The following is a 14383-nucleotide window of genomic DNA, read 5'->3' as shown; positions in this document are numbered from 1 at the left end:
CACACACACACACATACACACACACACACACCCACACAGATGCAACTCAGCCTTGGGAACCTGGTGCCTGGCTTGCACAGACAACAACACGTTATTCACAAAATAGGAAAGGAACAGAAATGCACAGAGCACAGGAAAAAGGAGAAAGAGAAAGAAAAAAATGTCTCCAGTAAAACTCCTGATATTGGAAATTCTCCAGAGGAACTTCCTATGTAGGAACTTCTAAAGAGGAATGCCTTGTTTTGGAAGTTCTCCAAAGGAACGCGTATAGGAAATTCTCCAGAGGAACTGCGTATAAGGGAAATTATCCAGATGAGTTCCTGATATAGGAAATTATCCAAATTAGCTTCTGATATCGTAAATTCTCCAGAGGAATTCCTGATATAGGAAATTCCCCAGAGGAATTCTTGATATAGAAAATTCCCCAGAGGAATTCCTTGCATGGGTCTCCCACAGGTTAATGCAATTCCTTCGGAAAAGACCCAGGCACATACATGACCGCACAAAAAAACAGCAAAGACACGCACACATGTACAACAACTCATAGCATACCTTGGCTATGGCTTGTGCCCAGTCCCTGTGGGCCTCCTGTGTTTCTGTCCCAAACAGGAAGCTGCGCTCTGACAGGAGATACGTCTCGAAGGTAAAGACAGCCCTGAGAATCAGCAGACATGAGTGAATACAATAGTTAAGCACAGCAACACACCGCCACGGGAGGGATTCCCTATAAAACCACCCAAATAAAACATTCAATAAAACATTTTTTTCCCCTTTTACTCAAACTGAAGAGTGTGAAAAAGATGGCAGGGTTACTGTGTAAGTGGCTGCTGCAGGTCTTTGGGGATTTGAGACTTTGAGAGAAAAAGAGTCCTGTGCTTCAAACCACACACATACATACACGCACATGAATATACACGAGTCACACTGTGCACACACACACACACACGCGCACACACACACAGATATACACGAGAATCACAAATGCACGTACACACACACACAGACACACACAGACACACACATATACATGAGAATCACACAGGCACACACGCACACCTGTTACAGACAGTCTACTGGCTCACTAGTGACCCCCTCTGATCACATGGTTCCCTGCAGCCTGCCTGCTCACACTACCTCAGACAGAGAGGGTGGCAGGAAGCACACTCAAACTGCCAATTACAGATGGGTGGGCAATAAAGGGGTTAATCTAAAAGAACAGTGTTTGCAAGCATGCCATCAGAGTGAGTGAGGGCTACTGGGTCTAATCGCTGTCTGGACGTATGAAAGCTTTCACAAGTCTCCTTGAATATTCTCAAATTAGCTGAGGACACATTTGCAGACTGGTAGAAAAAAAGCATTTTGTTTTGAATAATTGTTTCAAAGGAGCGTTTGTCATATGTGGCGTTCTGACATATGAGCATGGTTAATGTGATATGAGTGATGTCAATATAATATGAGTGATGTTAATGTGATATGAGTAATGTTACCCTGATCAGAATTTATACTTCTAGTCATTACACATCAGATGTCAAATTATAAAAGACATTAAAAAGGTTCTGCTCTTGGTGTAATATAGTGAACAAGCAAATAAGAGATATAACAAAGTATCAGTCAGTTTTGGAAAGCACTAATTCACTAATTAACATTTGCACATTCACACAATACAACTAAGCTAAAAGTGGATATTATCTCATCATTGCTGCAATAAATACTGTAGAATGACAGTGTTTCCCTGAGCAAAGTAATGAAATGTTGTATAAACCCAGTGTGCTATCTAGGGCATGAATCACAAGTTAACGTGCTGCTAACTGAGAGGTGCGGTGCAGTTAATGCTACAAGATTAGCATAGCGTAGTTGCAACATTACATAAACGCATCAAATGCAGCGGGTGCAGCTTGCTCCTTTTACATCCACTCCACATTACAGCCTCTTTCAACGTGTCAGCAAGGCATAAAGTCTGTCAGGTGAGTGTTTAAAGTAGGTCACTGTACTGTTCACTGTTTAGAGTAAGGTGAATACTTACTGTGTGACTTCTGTGTGTGTGATGTTACACCTAAACTTAAAGTAGCTATGTTATGTGAATTTATGTGAGTTCCACTCATAGCCACTTTTGAACAGTTTCACAGTGGCAACATTGTGTCACATCTTTGTCAATATATAAAATATGGTGTATGTGTGTTACAGTAGAGTACATAAAACAAACACAAAGTGTTCCCACAGTGCTACTGAAAGTTTTTGTCAATGTTACCATAAGATTACAGAACGATTGTGAGAATATTTTGTGTTTAGCTGGGTATGTACTTCCATTCATAATAATGCGATTGTTCCTCTTATCCAGAACGATGAACAGTGTAAGTGAACAGTGCTAGTCCCAGGAATACAACCATTGCACATGACCATGACCATTACTGGGAGGTGGCAATATTGCAACAGCAGGGGTGCAAACTCCGGTCCTGGAGGGCCGGTCTGCAAGCTTGTTTTTGTTCCAACCAATTACCTTGTTTTATTGTTCTGACAGCTCTAGAAATGACTCTGGCTCACTCCTGTACCTGAGCGCAGTAAAATCTTTACGATACACTAGCAGTCTGCGGCTGCAGCTGGTGCATATACAAATAACTGATCAAGATATTATTTAGCTAATTAAATAATTAACCCAAGTGTTGTCTTCAGAGTCAAAAATGACCCGCCACTATGTTTAACAGCAGAGAAAATACCCTAAATTATCTTTTTTCAACTTAAAATTTGATGACAAAGTTTGTGATGAGTGAAAGGTAGTTTCTTCATGCGAAATAGATTTGGGGTTTAAAATTAAGCTGCTATATTTTAGGGGTTTAGTGAAGGCGGGTCATTTTTTACCCTTAGGACAAGGGGAGTATACAGAATGTTAAGACTACACACGTGTTAAGAGCAGAAGTTGGCACAAAACCCTGAAGCGGATCGGCCCTTGCTGTGCACTCGTGTGTTACAGCCTTACGTAAAGGCATTATGCCGGAGGGTACATACCCGCTTCCAGTCATAGTCTCCTCTCTGTTGACGGCCAGCGAGACCACCTCGCTGACGTCCACCCTGCCCATGGCGGCGGCCGTGTTCTCGCTCTCGTAGTAGCTGAGGAAACCTCCCTCTAGAGTGCACCACACCCTCGCCATCTCTGAAACGCACCCAACGTCAAATCAAAATCAAATCCCAGAGACCACAAATTCTAAATCAAGTTTAAATCTCATCAAAATTGCATTCATATCAATCTAAATTCAACATCTCATTCAAATCCAGGGAATACAATTTTTAAATCAGGGGCCCGTGTCACGAAAGAGATTGGCGAGGATTTTCGCTCGCAGATCTCAATATATTCTCAAAACGCGTTTCATGAAAATGCATCCCTTGCGAGGCGCAAATAAAACTGCAACGACTACTGAACGCTCGCGGAACCAATTTTTTCCTCGCAAATTTCTTCTGATAGTCCTGAAACAGAGGTTCCAAAAATTATCTTCCATGATCACGCCCACCCTTAGATACTTATAGAGTTAATGAAATAATGGAATGACATAGATTTCCACTGCATAACATATTATGATTATGCAACCTTCTTGACATGAATCTTAGGTCAGTCACTAACAGGGGCATGACCTTATTTCATTTCAAGTGTCCCCTTACAAAAAGTTGGCAACATAGATGTATTTTCAGGTTATGCTGCTTATGTCTATGTCGAGTGTATTTTTAAAGTGGGGCTATACATTTTCATAGCCCCCCCACGCCATTGGCTGTGGCAATTAGAACCAATTCTCAACCAATGACCTTGAATAATTGTACAGCTATACAATACAGTGTTTTTCAATGATAGGAAGGGATTTACAATAGCCTTATAACAATGTCCATCCATCCATCCATTATCTTAACCTGCTTATCCTGAACAGGGTCGCAGGGGGGCTGGAGCCTATCCCAGCATACATTGGGTGAATGGCAGGAATACACCCTGGACAGGTCGCCAGTCCATCGCACACCGTTCACTTACACACTCATATCTACGGGAAATTTAGACTCTCCAATCAGCCTAACCTGCATGTCTTTGGACTGTGGGAGGAAACCGGAGTACCCGGAGGAAACCCACGCAGACACTGGGAGAACATGCAAACTCCGCACAGAAAGGCCCCGGCCGACGGGGATTCGAACCCAGGACCTCCTTGCTGTGAGGCGGCAGTGCTACCCACCGCACCATCTGTGCCGCCCTTATAACAGTAAGATTTAGTTCAGATAAAGCAATGACAGCTCCATGTCACCGTCAGCTTTCTTTGGGTTGTCAGCAATGGTATAAGCAAACATGAGGCAGGTGGATGAGAATGATAGCCGATTTACTCTTTGCCTACATGAACACGCTTGCGACCTGTGTTCATGGCTTGCAATTATGATTTCTACATGAAACGCTCCAAAAAGAGCTAATTTTGAGAAAGGAGCCCCAGATTTAAATCTACTACTGTCACCAATCCAAGTGCCCAGGTGTGAAGACAGTCTGGCCAATCTGTAATGCTAATTTCCCCGGAGGAAAAAAAAAACAGGGCTGGATTTGGATTTGAGGGCCAGAGTTGATGATCCCTGCTGTAGAGTGACAGAGGCTTAACTCTAACTCTCACTCGCTTATTTTTATCCTTTTTTTTCTATTCCTAGCTCAACCCATCGGGAGAGGCTAGAAAAGGAAATGAAGGAGGAATCGAGAAAACGTGAATAAGGCAACATGCTCCTTCTAACGTTAGTTCAGAGCCACAGCAGTTACAGACGTGGCAGCTGCACGGCAGATTAGGATAGAGGGGTTCCACAGGTCAATCATTTATAGGTCAGGCTTTCCAAAAAAAGACTTCCGCAAAGGATGCACGATGTTTACCTGCTCAAAGGAACGATTGGGAGTTCCTAACTTCTACTTCTAAGTCTTAGAAGGGTTGGAATGGCAGACCTTGGTCGATTTATGGGTCAGGAGCACAGAAAAGAAGAATAGAGGAGAAAAATAAGGGATTGGAATGAGCCCTAGGTTTTTCTTCTTTGGAAAGAAGACCTGGGAGGATTCAGACTCAGCTGGGGGAGCCATCCTCTTCCACTTATAAACTCACGATAGTGGAAAGTAAATGTGTCACCACACTTATTGCATCTCAGTTTTTAACACACGCAAAATACCTGCAACAACCGACACGTTAAATGAAGAGAGCCTGAAAGTAACAGTGAGGGTATTTACAGTCAATATTTATTCCTTTATTACCTTTGCAAAACAATTCCTAAAGCGGCACAGTGCCACTCTAGTATCGCGGGAACATGAAGAAAGTCTGCAAATTGAAGTGCGGAAAAAAGGCGTCAATCCAAACTGATTCAAGCAGCATGCGATAAAAAAGGGCGGAGTTAAAAAGTAAGACTTAAAAACTGTTATGACTATATTAACATGATGCATCCGGCTGAATTCCTCATCAGCTTTTAATATGACTTAAAGAAAAGGTTACGGAAAAAGCAAGCGGAAAATTGCCTCTGCTTTGGAATTTACGGACTTAATGGGCGTGAAGTTCATGAAACTTTGTTCTGTCTTCACATTTCGGAGTCAAGACGCCATCTGCTTTTCAGCTCAGTCACTGACACAAAAGATCACCTTCTGTCTTTCATCAACACGGGCTGCATTATTCACATGAATATACTAATTGTTTATCCAAAAAACGGAGTTAAAGAAACACAAATTTTGTACTTTTCTAAACAAGAAGAGGCGTAGTCTACACCGTGTTTCTTTCCAGTGGAGTTTAAGTGGAAAAAACATTCCTGTCTTGAGACCCTCCTGTACAGCATGGAGGCCTTAACATCTTTACCTATTCCCAGCACACAGTGTTAAAACAATTTCCGTTCCAAATTTCCATTAATAAATAATTATATGGCCAGTGTTCGTGAAGGCAGCGAGTGCTAGCTGCGGTACGCTGATGGACAGGGTGTCCTCCTCTCTTTTGACAGATTTTAGTATTAATTGTGTCATTCGGTTGATGACAGGCAAGCTGTGTGACATATGTTCCCACTGCAGACCCCCCCCCCCAACACCACCCACCCTTCCCATGTCCCCCCTTGCTTGAGGGAGCCAATGGGGCTTCAGTATGATGCAGTGGTGAAACTGTTGAGCTTGTATGCAAATCAAATTCTGGGATTGTGGTCAGATCCCTGTCTATGCAAGATTCCAGGTTAGATTCCCGTATGTAACAGTGTAAGATTAGAAGTCAGATTCCCATAATGTTATGCAAGATTCATAGTCATCACAAATCACATCACGACCCCAGAAATGTGAAATACTTTCTCCAAACATGCTGTTCTCCCAACACTGCTTGCCCCCCCCCCCCCCCCCCCCCACATACACACACACAGACATACACACATGCACATACACACACGCAAACACACACACCCCTGCTCTAAATGATTCACAATGTATGAGGCTTTACGGTGCAGAGGGAAAATCTCTACAAAGTGAATTAATGACGCACACTACTTGGGGCTTGAACTCCCGGTGAATTGAAAAAGAAATCTCTGAATACCATAATTGGCCCTCTGCTCAGGAGCACCTACAGGGCGAATCGCATGCGTGTCTCTTTAGTGCAGGTGCTCCACAGAATACAAACTGGGAAATACGGCTCAGATAGCATATCACTCCATTCCTTATTTTAACCGGAAGAGGTAAAACACAAAGCTCTCCCTCTCTTTCTCTCTCGCCTCCCTCTGTCTATTTGTATTTATCTGTCTCTGTTTTTATCATGCTATCTTGCTCTCTCCTCGCTCTCTCTCTTTCTATTCCGTTTCTTTATTCTGTCTTCATCACTTTCTCTTTCTTTTCGTTTCATGAATCTGCTCACTCTTTGCCTCTCTCTCACTCTATCTCTTTCTCTCACTCTCCTTCTCCCTCTCCTATCTTGGGAATTCTCATCAGTGGAGAGAAATCTTTGTGAAATACACAAAGCCTGAAATACCGATGTCCATGCGTGGCAAAGGGCTGGTGTTGTTGTTGACATCGGCGTAGGAGGGGAACACGACCTCGCGATTCATCCACTCGACATGATCTGCATTCAAACTGCATATCAATAAAAGTATCATGCAAGCTTTTATATATTAATGCAGCTGCACATCTTCGATTTCCAGAGCTAAAGTATTAAAACTCATCATCACACAACCGTGTCAGTTTGACTATTTATTTTATGTCGCTCAGCAAAGAGTCTGGACTCATAAATAGATTTACTTCCCGCTCGATATGTTCACCTAGAAGCGACTGGCATAAACATTTTTTTTTAAAGTGCTTAATCTTCATTTACATATTTCATCACAACACAACTGATTATGATCTTTGCATATTAGTCACATGTTTAGTCACTATACCTGGTAAACTGAGGTATAATTTCTGTACTCCCGATACCTGAAAATTAGCCTATTCTTCGGCATACAGGTGACAGATGAATTAATTTTTTCATTAAATATTTCCCGATGTTCGCACTTTTGTCACTTTTTTTCATTGTGAGAGATGTGCGTACACTACAGGACTTTATTAACACAACAATGCGCCTGTGGTTTTTAATTAAAGAATGCAAACTGAGGGTGAAATCTTTCATTTCTACATCGCACTTGCTTACTGAATGTCACAGTGACACAGCGCAAGACTTCTGCTTCTCTCGGAGCTTTGAAAAGTTTTATTCGCATCAACCGTGTCTCTTACACTATTGTTTTCAGGAAGCAAATGAAGATTCAAAACTGTGTGATGGTACAGGTGAATACAGCCTGGTGGGAACAGTATCCCGCACCCCCCCACCCACAGCCTAGCCTACTCCCCAATATCCCTGCGGTTGACTGCCAGCAGAAGACAATCTCCCAAGCAGCGCCCCCTGCTGCCAATCCTCACCTGCTACAGGACGGCCTGTAGTGTAGTGGTTAAGGTACGTGACTGGGACCCGCGAGGTGGGTAGTTCCCTGGTGTAGCCACAATAAGATTTGCACAGCCGTTGGGCCCTTGAGCAAGGCCCTTAACCCTGCATTGCTCCAGGGGAGGATTGTCTCCAGCTTAGTCTAATCAACAGTACGTCGCTCTGGATAAGAGCGTCTGCCAAATGCCATTTATGTAATGTAATGTAATGGAATGTACATCAAATAACCAGGTCAAGACTGAAGATTCACCTCTTGGCTTCCCTGACTCCCCCTTCCCATAACCTTTCCTTTTCTCTCTCTTTCTCTAGATTACTATTCCGATAATGTTATACGTATGGCTATGTAAAATAAAATAGCTTATTTGTCTAGCCGTAACTTACAAATTGTTGTTTGTTCGACTGACATTACACTTATTGATTATAAATGGGCCTCGGTGCTTCTTGGTAATATTACACTTTTGTATTCCTGAGTTACAGCATACTGATATTCCCCACCAGTGGACCTCGCTTCGGATAAGCCCATTTGCTAAGTGATCGTAATGTAATGTAAAAAAAAAAGTATTCTGCAGGGATTCCACTCCTATCAGAGAAGGGCCCGGTGAGTGTGCGCGCGTGTGTGTGTGTGTGTGTGTGGGTGGGTGAGGGCTTCTGCAGCCGAGCGCTAGAACATAGACAAAAGATACAGCGAGGTCACGACAGTAGAAGGCCATGATGTCTGGTGTTTTTCCACTGACCCAAAACAAGCCTGAACCCACACCGGGCATTCAGCCAGCAGCAAAAAATGCAAAATAAAAGTTTGGTATTGAAGTATTTTTAGGCAAAACATGGGGGCACAGACACACAACGGGTCATAATTTCAACAGAGATTAACGGTTTGCGACATAATACTTATTGTAATTAACACAAGTAATTACAATAAGACTGTTTATGAACACCAATGCTGTGCCACAAGCAGCTTGGGGAAAAAAAAAAAGTCCATGTAAATAATTACAAAATGAAATATCCCTCCAGCACCCTGAACACTAAGAGAGTAAATGTAGGGGATTAATGGGGGATTTTGCTTTTATTTGAATGCAGTTGAGTAACAAAAACATATGGCGCATTGCTCCCTTCGTATTGTGCGCGCTTTCATTTGCGACTCCTTTAACAGCGTGATGTCATAGCCTCGGGGCGAAAGCACAATCAACGAATAATCTGGTTCACACATAGCAGAGTGGGCTTGCAGTTTTCCTATCAACCTGAGATATCTATATCGTTTAGAACAAAGTGAGCTAACAGGGGTCAAATTACAGTCATGCAAGAACTTTTAATTACTATTCAAAGAAGTTATAAAAACACATAAATTATAATAGATAATAAGAATGAACAAATGAATGAAGGACCGAATAAACAAACAAACAAACAAACAAAATAACAAAAGGAACAAATGATTGCCACAATGTAGATGATTATCTTGGTCACCAATAGCCATTATTGCACAACAAACAAGCAATAATGAGGTTAGAAGGGTGCTAGTTACGGTTAAAAATGTGTGTGTGTTTGTATGTGTGTGTGTGCATAACATTGAAGCCCTGAGCAACCCTTGAGGAGACATACCGTTTCCCACAGTGGGGCCCCAGGGCCCCACACATCATATAGAGAGGGCCAGCACCATCTTTGCGTCATTATACATAGAGGGGGCAGCCTAAAGCCTAGTGCCTATGGTGCTTGACTAGGAACTGGAAGGTTGGTGGTTCAAGCCCCAGAGTACCCACAATAGAATCAGTGCAGCTGTTGGCCCCTGCTTGGTCTAATCACCTGTAAGTCGGTTTGGATAAAATTGTCAGCGAAATAACTCTAATGTAATAGCCTTTACAGCACTCAAAGAGATAATATGTTCCATGAACATATTATTCCCTTCCCCTAACTTCTAAACGTTGGTTTTTGGTAGAGGTGGTATAATTTTTTATTAACAGGAATCCATTAGCCTGTTACTTATATATAAAAATGTACACGTTAGTTACTTTTTTACTCCTGGAGTCAGTGACTCAATGCTTAATGAGCTTTGTTTGCTTTTCTCCCAAAGCTCTTCTTCTTTTATCCCTGTTAATAATCTCCACAGGAAGCCGGGAGGGCCCAAACTCACTTCCTTTAAAATGTGACAAGCGTCGTCGTCTACCGAGATCGCTCCAAAATAGAGAGGTAACACAACCCCCCCCCCCAACCCCCACCCTCTGGAGCTCCTCTGGTTGTTTTTTCTGTCTATGTTGTGTAATTCCGCCTGCTTGTCTGCTCTGTGGCTATAGTATTATTGCTGTTGTCACTTTGGAGATGTGTTCAATATATAACTGCCATGTTAGCCTTGTAGGGTGCAGAAAACGGGTAAGGATACAAACACACTTTACATTACATTGCATTAGAGCGGCTCTGCGCATTGGTGATTACATTATTACGAAAAACAAGTATTACGTGTTTTATGCCATTATGTTACACAGGACAGGGATCACAGCCATCTGTCAATACTTGGTAGCAGATCCGTTTAGTGTTCAGCTCAAGTGGCGATTGTCTAGCTATGTTAAATCCACCTGTTGGTTAAATCGGTTCTGCAAAATGTCTAAATTGTATATTGGAATTGTTGCCACACACAATGGGATTCAGAAAATACTTCCATTGTGTGGAAGTGGCATATGTCCTTTCCCTGCAGGCGAGATATGGCTATTTCATTATTAAATATTTTATTTTTCTCAAATATTCATACAAAAACAAGCCTTGGGTTTCCTGAGTGCTGTCAGCAAGTAAAAAAAAAGTAAAACATTTTTCGTTGTGTAGTTCCGACATTTTACATGGAAGTTATAATGGATGCATGACAATGAAACTGTCAATAAGTTACACAAGAGGGGATATGTGTTTGGCTTTTTTTTGGTTACAGTCGCAAATCTTGACATATGACCCTTTGGTAGAATACAGCCCTGTTGAACAAATTGAGTGTCTTTTTTCATAAAACAACGATTCTATGGACAGCTTTTATCTGCAATTTATGACTTCATTCAGGGGTTCCTAAACTTTTTTCTAACGCAACCTCAAATTAACGTCCACAAATTTACGTGACCCCAACATCCCACCCACAAACATGCCTTGTGCCTAACAACACCCTTTACCCGTGACTGTATATACCATGGCCTTTCATGCAATACACTTCGTTATAATTCAGTCATTGGGATGGACATTTTCTCTCAGTAGAGATGAGCTGCACCAGCAAAGGGAGGCGAAGCATTGGTTCACTTCAAGCGTTTGTTTAAGCGGAAAGCATTCCGATTGGTAGCAACGCGGTCGTACCGCCTTTAACTAATCGCGTACACAATGCCAGCCTAATTGCGCCCCGTGCTGTGTGTACTAGGCCGCTTAAAACGCAGACGTAATTCAGACTACCCTTTTTATTTGCGGTGGTGCTCGAATTTTCCGACTGAGATCGCGTCCTTAAAAATAGAACCTTCCTCTCATCATTTATTTCCCAGATGCAAACTCTGCATGTTTTTGCAGCACGTGCATCCAGCTTCAGAAAAGTAAGCGTCGGGACAAAATGGTGGAAAAGCACCACATTACCGAAGTAGATTAATGTTGATTTTCTCAGAGGTGGACACTCGCCTTCTCTCAATGCCATGCTATTTGGCCTGTATCACAGACTTGGCCTCCTGCGATGAATTATTAAATTCACTATATGTCTAAAGAGCATCAAAGCATTAGAGGGAGCATTTTAAAGTAATCCAGGGGCACACTCTTAAAAATACCGCTCTCCAACAGAGCCAACATTTCCTCATGATTTAAGAAGTTTAAATGCATGGTTTAGGCCCTCTCGTAAATTTTTCAACAGGCCGGCTACACTTAAAACACCATTAATGCGCCGTCTGAACTTGTAAGACTTTCATAATTGATGAAATAACGGAGTATTTATCGGCGCGAGTGTTACAATGCTTTTATGAGGCGGCGTCGGAAATTTCCGGAGAGCCGGCTCTTTGAGAGGGGAGCAGCTCGTCTGTGAAAAACGCAATTTGGGAGTTATTCAAAGCACGCCTTTCATGTGTCTCTGTGGGGCGAAGAGGGAACTCGCTCACGCTGAGCCTTAAGCGCTCTGGGGGCAGGATACGCACACCGAGCAGGCGTCACTTTCTCCTGACAAGCTGTTTATGGTGGCCTTACAAATACAGGCTTAAGCCAAGGCCAAGCAAGCTCATGGGAGATGGTAGGAAAGGGGGGTGGAGTGCAGACCTGGGTCAAATACGTAATTGCGTCGGACTCAAATACTTTTCTGTCCTCGCTTGATCTTGCCTGGCGCGAGTGAGCCAACTGAGAGGAGAAAAGGCAGGGATCGCAGTTTTTGAGAGTATTTGGTAAATAGTTGGCATTTATTTAGCGCCTTTATCCAAAGCGCTGTACAATTGATGCTTCTCCATTCACCCATTCATACACACACTCACACGCACACACCGATTGCGATTGGCTGCCATGCAAGGCCCCGACCAGCTCGTCAGGAGCATTTGGGGGTTAGGTGTCTTGCTCAGGGTCACTTCGACACAGCCCGGGCGGGGGATCGAACCGGCAACCCTCCGACTGCCAGACGACTGCTCCTACTGCCTGAGCCATGTCGCCCCCACGTACAGTGTAAAATGTTGATATGAGTTTTTATGGGGATTGCATGCTCACACCGACTTGATTTAACATAACATTTCAATGCTGTACATGGCCCACGGTGGCCTTCAGCATCAATTCAACTCAAACAGTTTATATGAGCTCGAGTAGGGACTGTGTGTAAAATGTTGATTTAACACTGACCACTTTACTTTGTACTTACTGCAAAATATTGCATTTGTTGGTCTTTATATGAAGATATAAATAAATAAAAACTAGAGTGAAAGAACGGCCTCGCAGTTGCATGCCCCCGCAAACCAATCAAGTTGCAGCCTGTCCAGACTCATTGGTGTTATCTATAATGTAAACAACATTAAATGTCAAATAAAATATTTTTTCTCATTACAACCTGAATATTTAGTTAAAGGCAGAGTAGTGGAATGACGAGACCCAGAAAAGTATTTGACTCTAGATTTTTGAATAAAATCGCACATGTTGAAAAACATGGAATGATTTGCACCATCACACATTCTGATGTCACAGTGAAGTTGACCTTTGACCTTTTGGATATAAAATGTCATCACTTTATCATTTTATCCTATTAGACATGTAGTGAAATTTTGTCAAAATATGCGTATGAATTCTTGAGTTATGGCCAAAAATGACTTTTGTGAGGTCACACCGACCTTGACCTTGACCTTTGACCACCAAAATCTAATCAGCTCATCCTTGAGTCCAAGTGGACTTTTTTTTCCAAATTTCAAGAAATTCCCTCAAGGCGTTCCTGAGATAGGGTGTTCACACGAATGGGACAGAGGGACGGACAACGGGCGGAGGGACAACCCGAAAACATAATGCCTCAGGCCACAGCTGTCATCACCGTGGAGGCATAACAAAACAGTTTGTTTCCGAATCAGTAAGTTGTTAGTTTAATCACATCGGCGTTCATCAATCAGCTAATTAATGAGTACAATTGTACTGTATTGTACTTCTGTATCTAGTTAGAGCATATTACAGGCAGCTCCTAGTTGCCATTGCACAATTAGCTTAGGTATTTCCTCATAACCTGAGCATTGATCACAGGTTATGCTGTTTATGAAAGCCAGAGATTTATTGCATGATGAAATCACAAGAGACAAAATAAAAACATTGATGTAAGAGAGTGAGAATCATGCATGAATCCAAGACAACTGTGTAGCCTTCATCTAGCTTAAACCATATATTCAAACCCAAAACTTCAGTGTGACCCAAATAAAAGTTCTTTATCTACTTCATAAAGTTTGCTATGATAGTTTTTATACGTGTGCGTGCACGCGTATGCGCGTTCTTGTATGTGTGCTTCAGACCTGGGTCAAATACATAATTGTTTTGTATTCAAAAACTTTTCTGTACCCGATTGATCTTGCCTGGTGCAACTGAGCCAGCCGAGAGGGCCAGAAGGCGGGGTTTTCACAAACACAGCTGCCGGAATGTTCTGTTCTGTTAGGGTCTCCTAAGTAATAGAGCTTTTGGCTTTTGGTTATCATTGTTCATTTGCGGTGAAAGTGCTCCACCACATCTGCTCATCTGCACATCCGGCACTCTGCCAGGGTACGAGAGCAGGAAGCTCGCCACTCCAGCGAGGCGTCTGCTAAAACAAAGAGGCGACCTCGGACAGTCCAGCCCGCTCTCCACCTCAGACCGCGCTGAACCGCTGTTAAACAGAGCGGTTTGCCCTGGTTCCGTTCGACTCGTCGAGGTTTGATTCGGTTGGATCCGGTTCGCTGTAGGTTACCACGGTTCACTTCTGTTCATCGCGGTTCACCGCTGTTTAATGCGGTTCAACGTGGCTCAGCACAGTTCAATGCGGTTTAGTGTAGCTCCGA

General features: G+C 42.8%; 1 protein-coding gene across 3 annotated transcripts in view; it reads right to left on the bottom strand.

The window, feature by feature from the left end:
• Positions 1-14383, bottom strand: part of arap2 (ArfGAP with RhoGAP domain, ankyrin repeat and PH domain 2) — a 133660-nt gene that overhangs the window by 44093 nt on the left and 75184 nt on the right. For all 3 annotated transcript variants that reach the window (XR_009709365.1, XM_061251960.1, XM_061251961.1), the window contains 2 exons: positions 3004-3148; positions 553-655 (listed from right to left, as the gene is read on the bottom strand). Coding sequence is in view for 2 of the 3 variants with exons in the window: in XM_061251960.1 (XP_061107944.1) it covers positions 553-655; positions 3004-3148 (248 nt within the window). In the remaining variant the exon portion in view is untranslated. The remainder of the gene's footprint in view (positions 1-552; positions 656-3003; positions 3149-14383) is intronic.

The sequence above is a fragment of the Conger conger genome, chromosome 8 (genome assembly GCF_963514075.1).
Source record: "Conger conger chromosome 8, fConCon1.1, whole genome shotgun sequence".
NCBI classification, from domain to species: domain Eukaryota; kingdom Metazoa; phylum Chordata; class Actinopteri; order Anguilliformes; family Congridae; genus Conger; species Conger conger.
Note: the sequence above shows the minus strand (reverse complement) of the source record. Positions and strands in the feature narration are given on the sequence as shown.